Source organism: Hippoglossus stenolepis, chromosome 16 (assembly GCF_022539355.2).
Source record: "Hippoglossus stenolepis isolate QCI-W04-F060 chromosome 16, HSTE1.2, whole genome shotgun sequence".
Taxonomy (NCBI): Eukaryota; Metazoa; Chordata; class Actinopteri; order Pleuronectiformes; family Pleuronectidae; genus Hippoglossus; species Hippoglossus stenolepis.
This window is the reverse complement of record NC_061498.1, coordinates 5,823,682-5,844,246: the sequence shown is the minus strand read 5'-3', so window position 1 is coordinate 5,844,246 and position 20,565 is coordinate 5,823,682. Positions and strand designations below refer to the sequence as shown.

The 20,565-nt window shown below is 43.3% G+C and overlaps 4 protein-coding genes across 8 annotated transcripts; all 4 read right to left on the bottom strand.

The window, feature by feature from the left end:
- Positions 1 to 44: 44 nt before the first annotated feature.
- nme3 (NME/NM23 nucleoside diphosphate kinase 3) lies at positions 45 to 3,888 on the bottom strand. Of its 2 annotated transcripts, none has more exons than XM_035180269.2 (5): positions 3,741 to 3,888; positions 1,891 to 2,021; positions 1,673 to 1,774; positions 1,206 to 1,318; positions 45 to 999 (listed from the first exon to the last, which is right to left on the bottom strand). In XM_035180269.2, exons 1-5 carry the CDS (start codon positions 3,784 to 3,786, stop codon positions 882 to 884), a joined length of 510 nt encoding a protein of 169 aa, XP_035036160.1. In that variant the 5' UTR covers positions 3,787 to 3,888; the 3' UTR covers positions 45 to 881. The 2 variants fall into 2 exon arrangements, with proteins under 2 accessions (XP_035036160.1, XP_035036159.1); XM_035180268.2 differs by lacking the exon at positions 3,741 to 3,888 and adding an exon at positions 3,247 to 3,530.
- A 621-nt stretch (positions 3,889 to 4,509) lies between these two features.
- On the bottom strand, positions 4,510 to 6,603 carry mrps34 (mitochondrial ribosomal protein S34). Its single transcript, XM_035180267.2, has 4 exons — positions 6,462 to 6,603; positions 5,406 to 5,769; positions 5,227 to 5,269; positions 4,510 to 5,033 (listed from the first exon to the last, which is right to left on the bottom strand). The coding sequence occupies exons 2-4, from the start codon at positions 5,721 to 5,723 to the stop codon at positions 4,735 to 4,737; spliced, it is 660 nt and encodes a 219-aa protein (XP_035036158.1). The 5' UTR covers positions 5,724 to 5,769; positions 6,462 to 6,603; the 3' UTR covers positions 4,510 to 4,734.
- A 544-nt stretch (positions 6,604 to 7,147) lies between these two features.
- Positions 7,148 to 13,384, bottom strand: spsb3a (splA/ryanodine receptor domain and SOCS box containing 3a). Of its 4 annotated transcripts, XM_035180264.2 has the most exons (8): positions 13,181 to 13,384; positions 12,452 to 12,720; positions 11,401 to 11,615; positions 10,873 to 11,053; positions 10,476 to 10,663; positions 10,244 to 10,346; positions 10,027 to 10,152; positions 7,148 to 9,746 (listed from the first exon to the last, which is right to left on the bottom strand). In XM_035180264.2, exons 3-8 carry the CDS (start codon positions 11,524 to 11,526, stop codon positions 9,355 to 9,357), a joined length of 1,116 nt encoding a protein of 371 aa, XP_035036155.1. In that variant the 5' UTR covers positions 11,527 to 11,615; positions 12,452 to 12,720; positions 13,181 to 13,384; the 3' UTR covers positions 7,148 to 9,354. The 4 variants fall into 4 exon arrangements, with proteins under 4 accessions (XP_035036155.1, XP_035036154.1, XP_035036156.1 ...); XM_035180263.2 differs by lacking the exon at positions 13,181 to 13,384 and having other exon boundaries at positions 12,452 to 12,913; XM_035180265.2 differs by lacking the exon at positions 13,181 to 13,384 and having other exon boundaries at positions 11,401 to 11,612; positions 12,452 to 12,913.
- A 362-nt stretch (positions 13,385 to 13,746) lies between these two features.
- On the bottom strand, positions 13,747 to 19,268 carry atp6v0ca (ATPase H+ transporting V0 subunit ca). Its single transcript, XM_035180428.2, has 3 exons — positions 18,933 to 19,268; positions 15,980 to 16,163; positions 13,747 to 14,912 (listed from the first exon to the last, which is right to left on the bottom strand). The coding sequence occupies exons 1-3, from the start codon at positions 19,006 to 19,008 to the stop codon at positions 14,708 to 14,710; spliced, it is 465 nt and encodes a 154-aa protein (XP_035036319.1). The 5' UTR covers positions 19,009 to 19,268; the 3' UTR covers positions 13,747 to 14,707.
- Positions 19,269 to 20,565: the final 1,297 nt, after the last annotated feature.

Genomic DNA, 20,565 nt, shown 5'->3' with positions numbered 1-20,565 from the left:
TGTGTGGCGTCTGTGTCTCATTTCACAAAACACTGAAACTTGGCTTTTTAAGATTTAGATTTATTTTCTTCAGCATGTCCAAAACAATCCACTGAGCATCATTATAGTGTTTTAAAAAAGCATGAATGTGACGACATGATGGGAAAATGTTTTATAAAAAGATATTCGCAAACTTCATTCAGCGTCGTAAACAAGACAATCTATACATCATATTTTAAAAGCTATATCAACGACTGTATTCAAGTTTTTTTTTAAGTGATCGGACTGTTTTTACATTCTTACAGAATCTGAATTTAAAAGTTACAGGAAACTGAGAAATCGTGAATGTGCAATAATGGTGCCGGGTAACGTTTATTATTACTTTCTTCAAGGTTTTGGTATTTTCGATACATGTGGCTGATTTTTTCACTTTAAAAACAAAGAATCAAAACAAACTGAGCTGGTGACAACAGAGCTGTGATTTGACATTTCCTGTAACTTCACCTGAGACCTTTGGGATCAATTATTACGATTCGTGACCTTTTATTGCACCAAGCTTATTGCTTTAAAAACCATGTGTGTTCTGCACTCATCACAATCTACACTGAAAACTGTAACAGTCACGTTTTTGGTCATTTAGTGCACTTTTGCTTTGAAGAATCATTTCAAACACACTTTCATATAGATTCTATTTTTAAGGGAATGGGGGGGAAAAACAAGACAGCGAGAGATTCAGCAAGGCAGCAATGATGCAGCATCTCTCCTGTAACTACGAGCTACTAAAGCCAAAATCGTCCTCTGAGGTACAATGTGATCCATCTTGTACTGAGACTTAACAAAAAGAAGAAAAAAAAAACACTGGTTTACCAACAGGACGGTTTAGAGACAGTGGATTTCAGAGATCAGTTGTAGATCCAGTGGCTGCAGTTGTCTTCCCAGCAGTGAAGCTCGTTCTGACGAAACCACAGAGCAATTTCCTTCTGGGCGCTCGCCACAGAGTCGCTGCCGTGGATCACGTTCCTGCCAACACAAACAGGACACACACACACACACACAGGAATAAGAGATGATATTATAAATATTGTAGTCTTTTATTTAATGTTCTTTCATTTAGTTTTATGATGTGCATATTGTCGAGGATGCAAACAGTCAATTGTGACTGCAGCATACAAATACAATTCTCGTTTTTTCCCCTCAAGGGAGAAATTAGTCATCTTGGATCTGACCTGCTCACTTCCACGCAGTAGTCTCCTCGGATGGTTCCTGGCATCGAGTCCGCGGGGTTGGTCTCTCCCAACATCTTACGCGCGGTCTTAGCCACGTCCAAACCCTGCCACACCTGAACAAACAGAGACGCACACGACCTGAGCACAAAGGATGACGTCACAAAGCAGCAGTGGCACCACACCCTTTACAGAACAGTGTCCCAAAATGTCTGCCTCATTAGATCTGACGTTTTCAACACATTCACCTTCTTGTACGGAGGAAAAATGATTTCACAAATACGGCTGACTTGTTTTTTTCTGTCATACACAACACATCATTTAAACTCCATTTTCTGATGTAGCAGGAGTGTGACTTAACTGCTGTGGTATCAATTTAAACCTCAATGATAAATAAATGAACCAGGATAAAAACCTTTTCGTATCCAGAGGACGTGTGTACGTGGAGAAAATGTGCTGAAGAGTCTCACCATTGCAACAACTGGTCCTGAGCTCATGTAGGTGATCAGTCCTCTGAAGAAGGGTTTGCTCCGCAGCTCCGAGTAATGTTCCCTGAGGAGCTCCTCAGACGCCTGATCGGTCAAACACACACAAGACAGAAACATACTTAGTGTGTACGGTACTTTTTAGGGGATTCAACTATTTTAGCGTCTCTTTTTTTAAGGGAAATGAAGGACATCCAGCCCACCTGCATCAGTTTGAGGCCCACCAGCTTGAACCCTTTCTTCTCGAAGCGCCGCACGATTTCGCCAACCAGCTTCCGCTGCACGCCATCGGGTTTCACAGCGATGAAGGTTCGCTCATTCACCCCAGTCCACGCTAGAACCAGAGTTAACATTGGGCAATATTAAAAATATGAAAAAAGCAAAAACCTGTGTAGTGTTTTAACTGCAATGTCCAACCATAGCACACACAAGACCAACTAGCTTTCACCTCAGTGTAGATGGTGGAGTCGATTATTAAAGTCAATAACTAGGAGATGTTCTGATACCAGCATTGAAAATACCTTCAATACTGCAGAAAATGGAGTATCTGCGAGTATTCATATCTGTGTACGGATCCAATCCCAGTGCATTTAATGAAGTAACTTGTATAATGTACTTAAACATCTCCATCACTAACGCAGGAGGTAGTGAGGAAGAAGTATGCAGAAGTGTTGCAGTGACATAAATACATTCTTGTTAGAGCAGGTGTCACACACAGTTTACTTTCAATCCTCCACATGCAGCAGAGAACACTCAGGTTTCAACTACATGCATCTGCAGAGCTTGTGTTGTCGTATCTAAGTTTTGAGCCAATTGTTAGATTAGTAAACGCTTCTCTTACAGACTTGTAATATACCCCGACTCTGGCTGCAGAACAGTCTGTACCACAGGAGCCTCTCACACCCTGAAGGAACCTCTCACACCCTGAAGGAACCTCTAACACCCTGAAGGGACCTCTCACCCTGAAGGAACCTCTCACACTCTGAAGGGACCTCTAACACTCTGAAGGAACTCTGAAGGAGCCTCTGACACCCTGAAGGAACTCTGAAGGAGCCTCTCACACTCTGAAGGACCTCTCACACTCTGAAGGGACCTCTAACACCCTGAAGGGACCTCTCACACTCTGAAGGAACTCTGAAGGAGCCTCTGACACCCTGAAGGAACCTCTCACACTCTGAAGGGACCTCTAACACTCTGAAGGGACCTCTAACACTCTGAAGGGACCTCTCACACTCTGAAGGAACTCTGAAGGAGCCTCTGACACCCTGAAGGAACCTCTCACACTCTGAAGGAACCTCTCACACTCTGAAGGGACCTCTCACACCCTGAAGGAACCTCTCACACCCTGAAGGGACCTCTCACACTCTGAAGGAACTCTGAAGGAGCCTCTGACACTCTGAAGGAACAACTCTCAACCTGAAGGAACCTCTCACACCCTGAAGGAATCTCTCACACTCTGAAGGAACCTCTCACACCCTGAAGGAACCTCTCACACCCTGAAGGAACCTCTAACGCCCTGAAAGCTCCACTTCAGTTCAGTTTCGCTTGGTGTGTCTCACCAGATTCTTCAATCCGTGCACGTTTAACCACCAGATCTTCAGCCTCACTCAGTTTTCCCTGTGACCTTTTTTTCGGCCCCATTGCAGAGCTGCTCCTGCAGCAGCCAATCAGATCCCACGGGCCCCAACACGAGCTATTAATAAGCCGATGAATCATCTCCCTTCCCCGCGAGGAGAAACACATGGACCGCAGAGCTGGTGGATTAGCATCTAGCCGGTGTCAGTGGAGCCGCATGCTAATGCTAACACGTCTGTCACTACAGTGTGTGTTGTTAGTCACAGGTCACACTTGTGTACGACTCCACTTGTGTTAAACACACATTAGTCGCTGTTAGTTAAAGTTCTTGAAGGTTTTCCTGCCTCCATAGTCGCTCCCTCTCTGGAGCAGCCGCTAGCCGAGGAGTCGCTCTCTCTCTGCGGACACTGCGAGCTCATGATCCGCCGAGACAACCGGAGAACCAGGACCGACATGAAGACATGAAGACATCACCAACCTGACTGGAAGACGTGAGCGAACACGGACAGAAACAGACAGATCATGTCGCTGAGTGGACGGAGCCGCACACACACGCTGCTTGAGGCGGAAGTGGACGAGGAGGAGGACGTAGACGCTTACGTTGCTATGGAACGTGCAGCCAATCACAGGCGAGCTGAGGAAGCTGCCTCACGGCCGTAAAGTGACCAAAGATGACGCGATGAAATGAAATTAATACAGTTTTATACAGGAAGACAAAATTAAATCAGGATTGTTTACTTGCTAATACGATTAGTACTTATAATATCAATAATTTAAATCAAATCATTATTATAATAGTATTATTGATAGTAATAATAATAATACATAACCCGAGTTGATAGCATTCCAGTTGCACAGGAACCATCTTTACGTTATCCAGCGAGCCATTGTTAGCAAAACCAGTTCATAATAACACATGACGTGGCGTTTCACACAAACCAACGCCGTAGAAACACGTCCAGTAATTGGACAGTACTATGTTTACGGCAAATGTAATGACAGTAGTGAAATAAAAATACATCTTTCACTACTGCTGACACATGGCGCCGCCATCTTTGGAAGTCGGGGATGGTGTGGTTCCTCCGATTTGAGTGTGGGGGTGTTCCAGTTGCAACTTCCAACTCAGAGGTTCCAAGATGGACGAGATGACGGCTCCTCAAAAGTGAAGCCAAAGCGTAGCCTTACTGCTACGTCGAGGTAGTCTGATTTAAACACACATTTTTTTTGCATTAAAACTCACAGAGTGGTTTTATTTTACCTCAGATTTATTAACACATCTCACACATACACATGACACACAGAGAGGCCTGCTGCAGATGAAATTAGGCAAAGAACTTGTTTGAGTCCAGGACTTATCAGGACTTTGCCCTGAAGACTTCCAGTGTTCTTGGACAGAAGAAGTTCGACGCGTCTGTCAACACTGATTTGGTCCAAAATGTCCAAGATTAGTGAACAACAGTCGAGCAGGAGTATCACACCGCGGTCCCCTCTTTGCTCTGCCTCGCTTGCTCCTGACTGCGGAAATAGTCTTTGTTGAGCCGGACGTCCCTCTTCAAAGGTAAGATGGGCTCCTCTGTCAGTACGCGGCCTGTTGCTTTCTTGTGCTGGGCCAGCAGCATGGCGCGGAGCAGCGGGGGGTAGGGGACATAGCGCACCGGCGGCTCAGGGAGCGGCTCAAAGTCTGTGAACTGCTGCTCTTCGTGTTTGGGAATCAGGCGCCAGTCATGGTACATCACCTTGTCCACCTCCTTGACCTCGCTCTCCTGTTTCCCTGCCGAGCACAAATCACAACAAAGTTACAGAATGATCACTTATTGTTTATTATTTTATGTGCACAAATTTAAGACTTCTGAGTGAGTCCTCTTGGTTTAAGAATCATTGCATCCCGTGTAATATTGGTAATCGCCCTCTCCAACTGGGATTTTGATCATCACCTGATAATTAGTTACAGGGTCCAGTCTTACCTTTGGTGGTGAGGATCCCCCACGCCTTTCCATGATCCATGTTCTACAAACCACAAGAAACCAGTTGTACGTGATTACGGGACATATCAGTCTCAGTCACACTCATTTCTACATGTATTTCCATAACAATATGCAGAGGTTACAGTCTGTAACAGTGAATGGATGTGGCCAGCTCTCACCTCAGCTGTGTAGTCCACCTTGACCTTGGTGATCTGCCAGTAGCTTGGCTCAGTGTGGTCCTCCAACCACGACTTCCGGGTGAAGAGGCGCCCGACTCCGAACATCCTCATGCACGCAAGCAAGGAGAAGAGGCGGCTCTCCTTTCGGACATCTGCCCAAGCCAGCACGGGCAGCATCTTCCCCGTGAGAGGACGCTTCATCGTTTCGTAGTCCAGGGCGTACTTCTGGGAGTCCCGCGGCCGGGACTTGAGCTCTCTGTACGCCCGGATCTTCCGAGCCATTTCGGCGATGAGCCGGAGTTGCTTTTTCTTCACCATGACTGTGTTGTGTTAAAGGCGCTCCTCCACGAGCCTGACGTGTGTCCTGCAAGAGAGGAATTTAATTTAGTTACATGTGAACTTCTAGATCTTCTCCCTGCTGGTAACAAAGGAAACAAAGCCCCAAATCAGTCTGCCAGCAACTTCATACGAGTCGATATTCATGGTCATCACGATAAATGTCACATTGTTGTTGTTGTTTTAACTTTTAAGACTGATTTTAGCTCCAGAGTGAAGGTTGAAGTTTTAAAGCCTTCTTAATGAGCTAGATAGATACAGATATCATTGATTAATTGATTTTATTGATTGCAAACTGGGAAATTCCAGTGTTACAGCAGGGAGGTGTCAGGCATATAACACACTAAGCAAGGTGAGAGAGAGAGTGAGTTCAATGTTCATAATAACAAAAACATTTTACACATCTGTGGTCGATCCATTATGTGATTATATCTTATGCATTATGTATTATATTGGATCGTTATATAAACATTTGACTTGTTATATTGCTATTAGTGAGTTATAGTCCGATAAATACTGATATTGATTTACTGCTCAGCTTGAACACGAACACATTGACAGCCCTGCTGTACCGAAGCTAACCGGAGCTAGCCGTTAGCTGCTGTTAGAGGCTAAGAACAACTTAGAGAGACGCATCGTACACTGACGACAAAAGATCGGGTTTGACGAACTGTCGCTGAACTGTCGATCCTGTTCTATAACCACTTAAAGCTGAAATACCTGAAGGTCTGTGTGTGTCTGTGGGACTTGACCTCAGCAGTGCCGCTCCGCTCTGCGGTCCGCACGCCAAAATGTTCCGTGTGAACCGCTGTCGTACTTTCGTTCCGCAGGAGGGAATTTAGAGAGCATTTAATTTAAGTGTAAACAGGCAAAATATTGATTATTATATTATATCATGTATTTTGTGGGGAAACTCTTTATGAGAATTCATAACGTATGCTCCAAATAATTTATCATGTGAAGAGGGCTCTAGAATTGATTCATATTATTGCATATTTTAAGTATTATTGCTGATTGGTCTATGGAAGCATCTTCAATCATCTCTTCAGAATAATTTAACGGATAAAGATTAAAATAATTTAGCAATGTATTTATTTAACAGCCACACTTGAAGTAGAATTAGTTGTAAAAACAAAAAGAACTGGTCACATTTTCGATAAGATTGTAGGAAATGTATATAGCTGTTTTCTTCAATTTTGATTATTTGGCTGTTTGACTATTGAGCTTCTTCATTGTGAATTATTGTATTAATTTATGTGATGATTATATTGAATAAAATGTATTTGAATTTTCACTCCACCTGTTGGGACCAAGTCTCTTTTTGGATCCAAAGAGTAAAACCTCAACTCTTGTTTTCAATAGTTTTTGATTCTGGAGTCAACAAAGTGGCAGTCGATTCAATTAAGTCCTTTCTGCATATGTTTATTAAGCATTCATTTTATTCTCAGCTGAAATCATGCTGATCGGGGGTATACAGAAAAAGGCCAGTAAAGGCCCTCACATACAGTATTGTTAATATGACATGTTATAGAAGAGACACTTAGAATTTTCCTATTTACAGTACAACAGTAAGAAAAAGTGCTTGGATGCATTGATGTGAAGACAAATACAGTTAAAAGTAAAAAAAAAAAAATACATCTTCTGGACTACAACTAACCAGTGTGTGGTTACATCACTGGATCTACAAAGAGGGATTTCTGATTTTGCACAACTGGAATGTAACACTACTCATGGCCGATAAGTGTGGTCCTCTGGTACCAGTGTCTCAGGCATGGCACCCAGATAAACCCATTCCCCCAGGAAACCCTCATCACAGAAGATAATTGCATTGCATAGTACCATAAATGTTTGTGTGCATCTACTTAGGCTAAATAAATGTGATCAGAGACAGGAGACTGAGGCAGCAGTCCGCAAACTGTGTAGCCTCAACCACTACTCAAACACTATTTTTATACGTATATTGTTATGGTTGGGTACTCTGACAAAAAAACTACACTTTATATCTGACCCTTGTCACTAATTTAATATCAATTCAGACTTAAATTGACCTTTTAACCCCACTTAGCCCCCGTAGGCATCAAAAGTGACAGTAAAATGTTTTTCAAGACATCAGAACATCAGGAGAAATGTTGCAGATCCCTCAGGCGACAGTCTCTCTGTTGCGGTTATGACAAAATACTGTGAAATCCACAGCTTCAATTAGTTGTGATTGTTACCAGACAGTAGCACAATATTTAAACTGTGTTTTGAGCCACATAGAACTGTTAGACATACAGAAAAACATCTAAAGAAAGAGCTGAGAATCATTTTATCTGCAGAAGCAGTGAAATAAGCTTCTATGACATTACTGAAAATCATTTTCTGCTCTGAAAGCTTGTAATAATTGAAACCCATCGCAGCAGATGTTAACCTAACCCCTTTCCACAGTCACGTTTCAGGCCAAGAGGGGCTGAGGGTTTGATACTGAAATGACGACAGTAGCATTAAATCCAACTTTAGTGAATCAAGAGCAGTTGTTAAGGACAGGGATTGAACAAGGCCTTTGGGAAAACAAAAACAAAAAGAACCATTGCATAAAAACATTTAACCCTAAAAAGTGCTCATAATCTTAAAACAAATAAACTACCCTTAAAAAGTTCTAAAGTAACAATAAGATGTAACAGCGATAAAAAGTTACATGAAAGGTGCGGTGGTCTCATTTCACTGACACACACGAGACGATGTTTACTGCTTACATTATTCAGAAAAGTGGAAATTCATAGCTTCTGTAAACCACAAGCAGGACTTTTCAAAGGGAGACTTGAATGTAGTAAATATTTAGTTAAACAGTTTTTTCCAATAATGTGATGAACGATTAGATGTGCGTCAGTTGTTTGGGGATCAAGAGACAGACAGAAACAATCATTTCATTGTTGACTAAAAGCCGCAAAGTGCACTCGCGTTCATTCCACCTCCTCTCATCATTTCTTTAGTTTTTTTTTTACAGTTGAAGTTTTAGCTTCACAGCCGTGACCTGCAGGTAAGAAATCCACTGATTCTCACTTTGGAAAAGTAGAAATTGCAGATGCCAGTGAAACAGGTAACAGACAACTTTGATAATGCATGGACAGCGAATAATATCATTTTTTTGCATACAGGATAAAAACATAGAAAATACTTTTACTGTCTGTCATTTTTTAACCCCCCCCCTCTTGCAAATATATAAAGATGACGACCAAAAATTTGGATTCATCTTGCTTCAGTGTCACGTTGTACAGTTCTCAGCGTAACCATTCCTGCACAATGTCGCTCATTCCCACTGGTGAATGGCAACACATTATGCTAGTTAACAAAACAACACCACATCTTTTCACGTACTACTGAAGCTGGTGTTGGATACTGAGTGCATGAAGAGCATGAAGACATGTGAATGGCATGAGAGAAGATCACAGTAATAAAACGTGCAGGCAGAAATACTGCCACCGCCTACACACCGCTCTCTCTGCTCCACCGAGCCTGGTTATTCTCTGCACTACCACGCTAAGCCTGAGGCAGGTAAGTAACACTAGATTAGATGCCGTAGGGCAGTAACCTCTGCCAGTGTTTAAGAGGAGGTAGGGTTCGAGCCGCCCAGTCATGTCCAGCGGCATCTTTTCCTCTGACAGGCTTCGGGGTCGGACGTGCAACCCTCCGAGTCACTCTCCGAGGAGGACGGTCCGGCCAAGGGAGGGACAGACAATTGCGAGGAGCACTCAGGCCCGTCTGGGGTTTCTTCTACAGCGCCACTGTTGAGACTGAGCACCCAACCCAGTTTATTGTGGAGCAACTGACGGAGGCCTGGGGGCAGGGGCAACACGTCCAGGTTGTCTATACAGTCTGGCAGCAGCTGGCGAAGGCGAGCGCAGCAAAGGTAGAGCAGGGAGGTGGGGGCAGAGCAGGACCTGATCACCTTCATGCTGCTTTTGGCTGCTGTGGAGCACGCCATCGGATAAAACCTCTTATTTTGGAGCTCTGTGGCAGCAACACCTGGATCAAGAAGGGTGACAAAAATGTATTATCAGGATTAATATCTTGTTCCAACGCCAAAACTCCTCAGAATCCCCACTAAATACATGGACACCCTTATTGTGTCTGAAAGGTCGTCCAGTTTTGTGTGCGACGTGAAAGCTGTGCAGGAAAATGCTCTACAGCTCTTTTATGCACATCAGTGTGCTTCCCAAACAAAGCCAGGGAACTGATATCTATGAGCGTGTGAAATTTGGTGCAACTTGATTTGAATTAAAAGGGTTAAAGTGGGTGTACCAACCTATACACTTTCGATTCTTGAAGAAAGTAAGTGTGCCATGCCACGTGTCCAGGTGGACTCCGATGATGGACCCCTGTCCGAACCGTGTAGAAAAGTTCATCTTCTCTCCTTTATGATGCAACAAGCCTGTAAAGAAAGACAGCAAATGACATCTAACTCATACTGTGACCATTGAGCGCAGTCACTGCCTCATTACAATGTATTGTGTTGGTCTTACCTGTGTAAGAGAGACCCCAGCTGTCTGTATCTTTTCCCAACAGGCTGCAGAAGGTGTGTCTGTATTTGTCCAGGTTGACATCAGAAGTGCCGATGCCAACCATCTGTTCATAAAGACAGAACGAAGAAGAATTCATGAAGCCTTTGTTCTAAACAATCTTTTGTTTTCGAGAAAATGACATAACATAAACAAAAGCAGGCCAATGTAAGGAGGCAAGAAATCAGAGGTTTACCATGTCTGTTCCATACACTGGAGATGTCATCTTGATTTCCCAGAAGTGCTGTCCTTCAGCCAGCTCCTTGGAGCCGCGGATCGCAGCTGTGCCACAGCTGTATTCAGAGTGGAAGTTCACTTTGCGATTGTCACAGCTCAGTAATGTTGCCGTCGACCGGCTGTTCGAGTCCCACCCCCAGTCAAATTCTAAAAACAACGGAAGTCATTCATTTCAGGTAACTGTGTTGTACGTTTATTTTACCTTAATATCACCTGACAAGCAAAAATATGATTCTTAGGATTATGTGATAAAAAATTTTTAACATGACACCATACAGTGGTGTAGCCTGAAATCAACCTATGAATTATGCTTCCTACACTAGTTAAACCCTTGAAATGCAGCAGCAGTCTTGTACCTTGGTCATCCTCTCCACAGTGGCAGTCTTTGACTTGGTGAAACCCGCGCAGACGAGGGTTGTAGCTGGTCTCAGCCTGGGAGTCGCAGCCACAGTAGGACTCTCCGGTGACCGGCACTGCGCTGGGGACTGGAGGGACCATCACTGCTGAAAAGTCTGTCTCAGAGTCGGAGTCACTAAACTTGGGAGCAAGTGGGCAGAAAAAGAAATAGCGAAAATCCTATGTAAGCAACATTGCAGGGCTGATAATGGAATTCAGGCTTTTAAATGGAAATTGCTTGCTGCACTGAAAAACACATTTTGAAAGTTAAAGGCCAACATTATGGTGAATTCCCCTAAATTATTAGATCTAAAACAAAGCTTGTAAACAACTCAACTTTTAGCTTCAAGCATCAGACATTAGCAACAACAAACATAGATCTGTTAATAAAGGCCATAGACAAACTAAAGTTTCAAGGTGCATCACATGACAACGACATGGAAACGCACACGATGTCTGACACATCTGTTCCAGTGCGGCGTGCTTACCTCTAGGCGGCCATAGCTCCATTCCTCGCTTTCAGAGGCCAACACGAGTGCCCGGGCATCAGCGTCCCGCCGTATCCCCCCCCACACGTATCTCCACGCACGACTGTTCCTGCTTCGTCTGGACATGGCAGCCACTCTTTGTCTCAGTTGTAGAAGGACCCGACAGTCAGAACAGGTTTATTCCAGATGTTGGAGGAACAGCATCAGTCCGGCTGCTGGAAGACAGGATGACAACATGAGGGTGTGAGAGGCACAGACACTGAAAACAGGGGACTTCATCTTCAGCTTTTTATTAAAAAAGATGTTTTAACATACGCAACAATAAAAAGACTATAATCTATATCAATAATTACATTCACTACATAAATCCAGCCTCCTCCCCAGTGATTAACGAGAAGAACACAAACACACATGTTATGACACATCTTAGTGGTTTATTCCTGTTGTCGTAGTTCCTTGTTTGTTTCAGTCAAATGTTATTTAAAGCTAAACTTACATTTGAAACAGATGCTGCACATTTCCTTCTTATTCCAGGAAGTCGTATTAGATTCAAGAGTTTATTGACATGTCGTATCCTGGTTTGTGCAACAACAACAAACCACACAAAAACAGCAACGCACACATCAACCTAAACGCTTGACTGTCTGTTTTGAGCCCGGACACAGTTCTCGTGTCTTTACCTTCATCTGTCAAATTTTAATTAACCTTTAACGTGCAGATGTTGTCCAAACCAGCTGTTGTTAGCCCAGCTGGGCTAGGCTAGGCTAACGCTAGCATCACGAAGCGTATGCATCAACATGCTAACGGGCTTCAACAAGGTCAGAGGCGTCACAATTCAAGTCAGACTGCGGGTTTAGACGTGTGTGTGCACGGCCCGGTTCCCTGCTGCGTGTCGCTGACTGGTGTGTGTCCGCGGGTTGTGTCGTGAAAAGGAAACTCGAAGGCGCAACAACCCGCGTAGAGTAGCTAGTGAGTTAGCTTCCGTTAGCATGCTACTGCTAGGAGCGCTAGATAAATAAATAAAAAATAAAAAGGATGGCGCCCACATTACCTGCTTGTTGTTCACAACCAGCTCGAAGGTACAAGGGTAAAAACTGCAGAGACGCTGCAGGACGAAGGAGCCGATCGCTACTCGGACGAGACGAAGGAGCGGCAGGCGGAGCTGCGCTTCCCCGTGACCTACTTACCATGAGTCCCGAGAAAACAACAACAAGCCCCGCTGCTGCTCTGAGATCAGTCTGCACAGGAAGTTCCCAGAAAACATCTCCGCCACCACAACTCAGATGGTTTTAACCCACAGGTGCGAGAGTTCTTCTCTAACTTCACACAAGTAAAGACACAAATACAACACGTCAAAATAACACAATAAAGTTTTTCATTCAAAATAACACAATAAAGTTCTTCATTCAAAATAAACTTCTTCATTCAAAATAACAAGAGCAAGAGTTATTCTCTCACTTTACTCAAGTAAAAATACAACACTGCAAATAACACAATAAAGTTCTGCATTTAAAATAACACAAGAGCGAGAGTTATTCTCTAACTTTACACAAGTAAAAACACTTTAAAATAAACCAATACAGTTTTGCATTCAAATAAAAAAGTGCAAGAATTATTCACAAACTTACATTACATTTTACACAAGTAACTCTTTAAAATATCACAAAGTTCTTCAAACAAAAGAACACAAGTGCAAGAATTATTCACAAACTTCAAACAAGTAAAAACACAAATACAAAACTTTTCAAATTAAAAAGCGTTAGTGGACAACGCGCTCTACCTCCTGAACCACAACCGCTTCTGATCTCTCAAATCCTGAATATTTGAGTAAGACCAAGAAAATGAAGCAACTTCTTTGAGGCAGAATCGAATCGAATGCTGATTTACTGTCCCCTGGTGGTATAAAGGTAAACGGCCCAATGGGAGAGTTGTCATTTTCTTGATCAGGATAATAATTCACCACAGGCTCCAGAATCAATCAACTCCTGCTGCTCTGGAGTGACTCACCAGTTTGCAGATCCTGTCCAGCACCAGGTCTGCTGGTCTCTGTGCTGACAGTGCAGTGGCCAGGGGCGTAGTCGTTGGCAACATCCTCCTCGCCAGAGATCAGCTGCCAGTGGGCCCCAGTGTGCATGTCTCACGTCAACATTCAAACATGCACACGACATGACTCAGACATTAGAAATGAGTTGAAAATAATCTATTCATAGTCTGACTTGTTTCTCTGAAGTGGATTTTGACAGTCTGACTGCAGAGAGAATAAAAAACTAGAGAACTGTATTACTGATGCTGTAAATTGACTGATCCCATTGATATCAGACATTAAATGACTTGACAGAGACGTTCTGGAGGAGGCTGAGTTTTATTTGGAAATCTGACAGGCATGGCTGAACAGTGACCTCTCACCTTTAACAAAAAAAACAAATAAGACAGCAGCACTACAAGTAAACGATACTAGTGTTTGAGAATGTCATATTAAACATAAATCCACTTGCACGCATTATACACTCAAGTCATTCTCATATGCTCACACACACACATACATACAAACTCCAAGTCAACATGTGGACATCCTCCATTAATTATCACACTACATCCAGAGGAATTCCAAGCACTTTGAACAATTACCCACAGTGCAATTAATCTAACTATACACAGATAATTTATATGTATTTTTATGTATATAGGGTATTTTAATATTAACAGTTTTCCATTAAGACAGTTTCATTGAGTCAAAATCGTCATAGCTTTCCATAAATAGTGAAAAAAATATGTCTTGACAGCTCCTGAATCAAAAATGGTCCCAAAAAAAGAACATGAAAAAATAAAATACCAATGTGCACGATTTTTCAGCAGTTTCAAAACAGAGAATTACAATCAAAACCACCAACAGAAAACAGAAAACAAAAACCCGAAGGAGGGGAATGGGCAGAGGGGTAAACATTTATACTCACACCCACAGCACAGACTGGTTACTACATTTACAGGAGTGAAGGGACTCTGGATCACTGTACAGGTTAAGATCAGACAACAAATCAGGCAGACTGTCCACACATCATCCCACAAAACCAATACATCGTCATGCCCGTACTGTACACGAAGGACCTGACACAACTGGATGGCTTTAAACAATATGGATAGATCACATCTACTGAGGACACAGCTGTCAAAAGTCGACCGCTGACATGTTTCTGTTGCCATCCCATCCTGTCAGACCCGCGGGGTGTAATGGAAGTAGGTGAAAATCTCCTATTTGTTCTTGCTGCTTGGATATGGAATGAATGAGATGGTGTTTGACGCAGACACTTTATTTTGTAGATAGGATGAGGGCCACGATAAGGCCGTAAAGCCCCAGCACCTCAGCGAAGATCAGGATCAAGATCATGCCCACGAAGAGCCGGGGCTGCTGGGCGGTGCCTCGAACACCGGCGTCGCCCACGATTCCAATGGCGAACCCGGCCGCCAGACCGCTCAGGCCCACGCTCAGCCCAGCCCCGAGATGCAGGAAACTCCTGTAGGAGAGAGAGAGAAAGAGAGAAGTTCCGTTAGTGTACAAGGTAATACTGTCTGAAACATACAGTTTGTTATCAACAGTGGTTCAAGTCAGGAGAGGCTGAGTGTCTGAAGTCTGAAAGATTTCAGGTGGGGGTAGTTTTACCCCAAAATTTAACGAATCCATCTGATGATCCGAATATAAATCAGAGCACCATTGAAACATTACAACCGCATTTTCCCAATTTAAAGCAGCATTATGTAACTTTTACAAAAAAACAGCGCCCCCTGCAGCCGCACAAGGTAATTCATTCTGTTGGGCACTGTCTGAGCGATTAAGTGGTTTTCATGTAGAGAGAAAACAAAGCCTGGGGCTCCGACTGTACAACTGAACAGTGGATATGACCCATGATCCCCAGTGTTCTGAACCAGCAGAGCTGTCACTGCAACAACAAATACACCCAACTCTTTAGAATTCTTCATATTTCAAAAGTTTCCTCACTGAATATAGGAGAACAGTTTTTTAAAAATGGTATCTTTCAACTGATCTACAGTTCAGCATTACTCCAAGCTTGCTGGACCTAATTCTGACGATTTAGTATCAGTCAGTACCACACGTGTCACAGGAGATCAAACCTGCTCATGAAAGTCACATCGAGCAAGAACAGATGTTGAGGGTGAGGAGTGGAAATGAAAGAGGAAACGGTTTAAAGCTGTTTTGAGGTAGAAAGTTACATAGTGTTGCTTTAAGAGCAGGAACATTTAAGTACATAATGAAGGTAAATGTGGCTGTTTGGACTCATACTGTGCTCATTGCCCTGCTGTTTCACAGTGACTTTAACTTGTCATGCATTGTATCTGTTTAATTAGCTATATTAACACTACGCACCACGAAGTAGTAAGTTTAACGTTAATAGAGCTCAAGATCCAAACTTTTCTCAGGAGATCAAAAAGGTCAGTAAATATTCATTCAAAAGATAAAATATGTATAATATTACTATGTTTGTGAGTTAAGGAGGTGGATGGGTTGCAGGTGAGATGAAAATGACTAAAACTGTTCAACGTCTGTATCCGAGGTTCATCTCACTTGTAAAGGGTAATCTTCTCGGAGATGTTGTTTGCTATCAGCACAGCCACCACTAGCCCGTAGATGGCGATGATACCCGCCATGACCACAGGGATGATGGACTTCATGATGAGCTCTGGCCGCATCACCGACATGGCAGCGATCCCTGTGCCACTCTTCGCTGTCCCGTACGCCGCTCCCAATGCTGAGTAAGAAAGAGGAGAGTTTGTGTTAATGCCGGATGAAACAATAAAAAACATTCAACTGCTGTTTTCTCTCACCCAGAAATTCCAATAAAAGAACGAGCACTGAAAAGTGGGCAGGATAAACTATATATAAAAGATGGACAACATGACTGCGCCCAAAAAGTGATGCCAAAGCGTCTCGCTCGCCACCTGGTGGCCGGCTCATAAATCCAGGGACACGGACTAAACTGAAGATTCAAAATACATGAAAATAACGTTTTCTCAAAGATGGTTTCTATCATTTAAAGCAGTTTTCAGATCACACAGAGCCCATCGGGTGCTTTACGCCGAGTTTTTCCCCTGTATTGGTTCATGTCATCATTTGACAGAAGGTGATGGTTGACCGGTATCTCAGGAGAAATTAATGCAATCTTCCTGGGAAGCATAGAACTGGAAAAGCCAATTACTGGTTATTATTCATTGGCTTTGATGACAACGAGAAACTCTGAACACACAACACAGGCGCACAATTAAGACCCGCTAGAGCGAAGGAATAAATAAAATTCACACGATTAAGCTTTCATCGCTTCTCACTTGCTGCCGTGGGTGTGTTGACACATTCGAGGGTTTTTGATAATAAGCACTGTGTAAATAAGCAACCGAGCATTTTCTCTAATAGTTTAACTGCTTTTCATCAGACAACACAAGGATATTTTTGGTCTGTATTTGGTTCAAATTTAAGGGTTTGTCTTCTGATTGCTTTTCTTTGCAAAGCACAGTGGGTCAACTCTGCACTGCCTATTCCCCCTGGTGTCTTTAAAAGGAGGTACAGTCACAGCTGCAGCTTTACAAAAGGTGAACACAGATATCTTATGCTTGACTGAGTTGTCTTGTGAAATGTTCAGGAAGGATCATATTTCCCTCATCTACTTCCCTAAAGGTTACATCAGGGCCTCGGCTCTGTACAACTGAAACCTTTAAGAAATCCTAGACTGACTCCGCTGTGAGGAAACAACATTTATGACACTACACTAACAAACGTGGAGATTCTACTGAGATGTGGGCACAGTGGATTTTGATCTAACGCTGTAAAGCTAAAATTATACTCTGTTACCAAGGTGTGGTTGTATGATGTGGAAATGATGAGCGACAGATAAGGTTCCCATAGTACTCTGTGTTACTGGTGTAAATGTTATTAGACACTATTTAGGCCTCACCGTCTTATTTTATAAAATACTAGTTATTCATATTTTGTCAGAAGCATTAAAATTATAAACCAAAAGTTTCTGCATCACAGAATATCAGCATCTCATCACATGACAAGACAATTTGGTGTTAATGAAAAGCAAAAGCTTGTACTCGCCAGTATTTTGAATTTAACTTGAATACAAAGACTCAACCTGATAACTTTAATGAGGTAAACTGCAGTTTGCCCATTACTGACAAACTAATTTTGATTTCTTACAGCCTTTATACTAAATGTGAGCAAATAGACAAAGTCTGTGCAGGACTCAAAAGGAAGTGGATTTTGTAGCAACAGACACCTCTGGCATAAGCAATAAAAAAAGATAAGTGTAAGGGGAAATGTATTAAGGTTTAATTACGGACACACTGATCCAGTTGGGTGTGAGCCAGGCTGTGATATTAAATCCAGACTCTTTGCCAGAGTCATTCTAAAAATTGAGTTGCATTCAACCGGGCGCTGACTCAGTTTTTGGTACCTCAGCATCACCTGGACTTATGTTGCATTAAATAAAAATGAAAACAGATTTCATATTTGAGCAGAAGAGCACTGGTATTGGATCACTTCTCTGTTTCGCTGATACCCTGAGCTGAGGTGTTGCATATTGGGAGAGAAATATTTGTATCTGTGCATCTCTAGATTCATGTTAGAACTCCAGTCTGCCGCCGAAATGTTCAGCAATAAAGCAAAGGTTCAACACATGTCGATACATATTGATTATGAACGGTGCGAGCATCCTGAGGCGAGACACAATTGCTTGACCTCAGGTTTTGTAACGAGTTTAAAACCCACAACCTTCACTCGGGGGTCGAGAATCCGTCTTTAAACTTACAAAGAAACAATAACAGGGACATTTATCGAGGTAATTATCGATATCGACTGATGTGAAAATTATTTTTTTGTCAGTGACTTCCAGGATATGCAGACAGTTGTGTGTGTGTGTGTCGTTCCTACACCCCCCCACCCCCCAGCAGCCATGTGACACACTGGGTGTACCCTGCCTCCATCATGAATGAATGGACGGATTTTCCCTTTAAATGCACCAGACTGACGTGTGTAGGCCCGGGCCTTCGTGTGATCCGGATAGAAACCAACGGTACAGGAGGAGGAGGAGGAGGAAAAGAAGAGGGAGAGGAAGAGGGAGAGGAAGAGGAAGAGGAGGATTCAACCCTGCTTCCCTTACAACTCGTGGATGGCCGCTTTTGCTGTAAATTACAATAAACGATGGCAGATTACAGGGAGCAACTGCCACCTCGGCGAGGCTCTGCGTCATCAGCGGACGTGGCTCCAGCTCGACCCCGGTGGTCGGGTGAGGAAGCCGGGGAGGAAAGAGGGGGCTGGTGGTCGGCGGCCGCTCGGACACCTTCCCCCATCCTCCTCCTCCTCCTCCTGCCTTCGCCACCGCCTCGCATCGCTTGACAGGTGCGTGCGAGCCGTGACCGACCGGGCAAGCTGACTCCCAAACCCGCCCGCTTCTCTAACGACAGCACCCGCTACCTAAGCCCGCACAGACAGGGGTCGACCCAGAAGGAGCTCGGGTAGTTACCGCTGAAGACCATGGCCGCGGAGGCTCCCATCACGGCGAAGAAAGGCGAGTACTCGGGGCTCTCCTGGCTGCTCATTCTCGCTCTTCTCTCTCGCGGGGCGACGGACGCAGCTACACGGAACGACTTTCTTCTGTTTGGAGGAGGGGGGTCGGTCGGCCCGGTGGTTCTATCCCGCAGGCGGCTGTGGGGCAGGTGGGGAACGCGGAGAGCAGGGTCGATTCGCGGAGCTTCTTCCAGAGGCAGCACCGGGTCTTCAGGAGGAAAATGGCGAAACGGAAAAAGTCACATGACCGGCAGCCTCGGACGCGTCCATTCCCGCGGACGTGGGGGTGCCCGACACGAAGAGGCATCCACTATCCAACCCTTGTTCTGTCTCCATCGCATCTAACAAATATTCCCGGAGAGCTTGTTCTCACGTGTCAGCGACTTTCACATGAAATACACACGCACGTAAACTCTTTAAACTAATGGATGTTTAAATGGTTTTTTTTTTTTTTTACGGGGTGCGTGTTGTGGTATGTTCTGCTGCAAGTGCACTGACTGCGGTTGAATCGCTTGAAGTCACTTCACGCTGACGTATTAATTATAATGTGTCACATAAACAGTACAAATCAACCATTAAACACATTGTTTTTTAATAATTAATAATAAGAAAATACCCACAACAACAAACAAACAGTGCAACGCAGGAAACCCGGTGAGCCTGTGATCAGGAGACATCCATCTTTTATTATATTATATGTATGTTTTTAAATCAGCATGGCAGCTGCAGGTTCATTTAAATCCACATGTGAGTCCCCTGCACGTGTCAAACAAATTCAAACAGACTTGACTGAGTGACTTCACCGGAGCTGCTTTTCTCAAGGTGACACTGTCAACTAGAAATGGACGTTTCCTAGTGTCAGATAAAGGGACATTTCACCTCATCTCATGTTGTTTGTTCCTTATTGGGCAGATTGTGTCTCTAGTTTACATCTTAATACCTAATTGAGTTTCCTAAAATATATATTTCACCCTCAGCCAGTCTCTGTGACCTTTACAGTTTACACCACCTGCATTTTACTTGTTTTATTTCTATATTTTTTTATATATATTATTATCCTTACACTTGAGAATTGCATGTTACTTATTACTTACTGATTCATATTTGGACTCTTGCTGCAGTAATATTGCACATTTCCCCATTGTGGGACTAATAAAGGATTATCTTATCTTATCTCATCATTGACACCAGTTTAGATTTGACTGAGGTCTCTGCATGGCTGCTCTGTTTCCTGTTATGGTTTTCTAAAAATACTAAGTACAGCAAAACTGAGTTTGGGGCTGTGATCAAATTCAAAATCAAAATATGCAAATAATCAAAAACTGTTCAATTACTGATTTATCCATTGCAGTCCAGCAGGACTTGCTTCTCAGGGAGCAAATTATACACTATGAATTTGGCATCACATTACGAAACTGTTGCCACTTTGCACAAATTAAACAATTGAATACAATTTTCTGTCACCAGCCTCATGATTTGTTGACGTGTCCACGAATAAGGCACCAAATCCTCAACCTATAAGTGGGATCACCAGCCAAACATTAGAAATGTATATCCTTCAGTGCTACTTGTTTAAAGTTTCTCACTGT

Excerpts from the sequence above, each read along its gene's own strand:
- spsb3a (XM_035180264.2), bottom strand. The coding sequence starts at position 11,526 with ATGTCCAGACGAAGCAGGAACAGTCGTGCGTGGAGATACGTGTGGGGG. Across the intron at positions 11,054-11,400 it reads GGAGCTATGGCCGCCTAGAG|TTTAGTGACTCCGACTCTGA; the intron begins GTAAGCACGCCG and ends CTTGCTCCCAAG. Across the intron at positions 9,747-10,026 it reads CAAGAATCGAAAGTGTATAG|GTGTTGCTGCCACAGAGCTC; the intron begins GTTGGTACACCC and ends TTCTTGATCCAG.
- atp6v0ca (XM_035180428.2), bottom strand. The coding sequence starts at position 19,008 with ATGAGCAGCCAGGAGAGCCCCGAGTACTCGCCTTTCTTCGCCGTGATG. Across the intron at positions 16,164-18,932 it reads CGCGGCCATGGTCTTCAGCG|CATTGGGAGCGGCGTACGGG; the intron begins GTAACTACCCGA and ends TTTCTTACTCAG. Across the intron at positions 14,913-15,979 it reads GAGAAGATTACCCTTTACAA|GAGTTTCCTGCATCTCGGGG; the intron begins GTGAGATGAACC and ends TCTCTCCTACAG.
- nme3 (XM_035180268.2), bottom strand. The coding sequence starts at position 3,430 with ATGTGTTTCTCCTCGCGGGGAAGGGAGATGATTCATCGGCTTATTAAT. Across the intron at positions 2,022-3,246 it reads TGCACGGATTGAAGAATCTG|CGTGGACTGGGGTGAATGAG; the intron begins GTGAGACACACC and ends CTCTGGTTCTAG. Across the intron at positions 1,319-1,672 it reads CAGGACCAGTTGTTGCAATG|GTGTGGCAGGGTTTGGACGT; the intron begins GTGAGACTCTTC and ends CTGTTTGTTCAG.
- mrps34 (XM_035180267.2), bottom strand. The coding sequence starts at position 5,723 with ATGGTGAAGAAAAAGCAACTCCGGCTCATCGCCGAAATGGCTCGGAAG. Across the intron at positions 5,270-5,405 it reads AGGTGGACTACACAGCTGAG|AACATGGATCATGGAAAGGC; the intron begins GTGAGAGCTGGC and ends TGTGGTTTGTAG. Across the intron at positions 5,034-5,226 it reads GGGGATCCTCACCACCAAAG|GGAAACAGGAGAGCGAGGTC; the intron begins GTAAGACTGGAC and ends TGTGCTCGGCAG.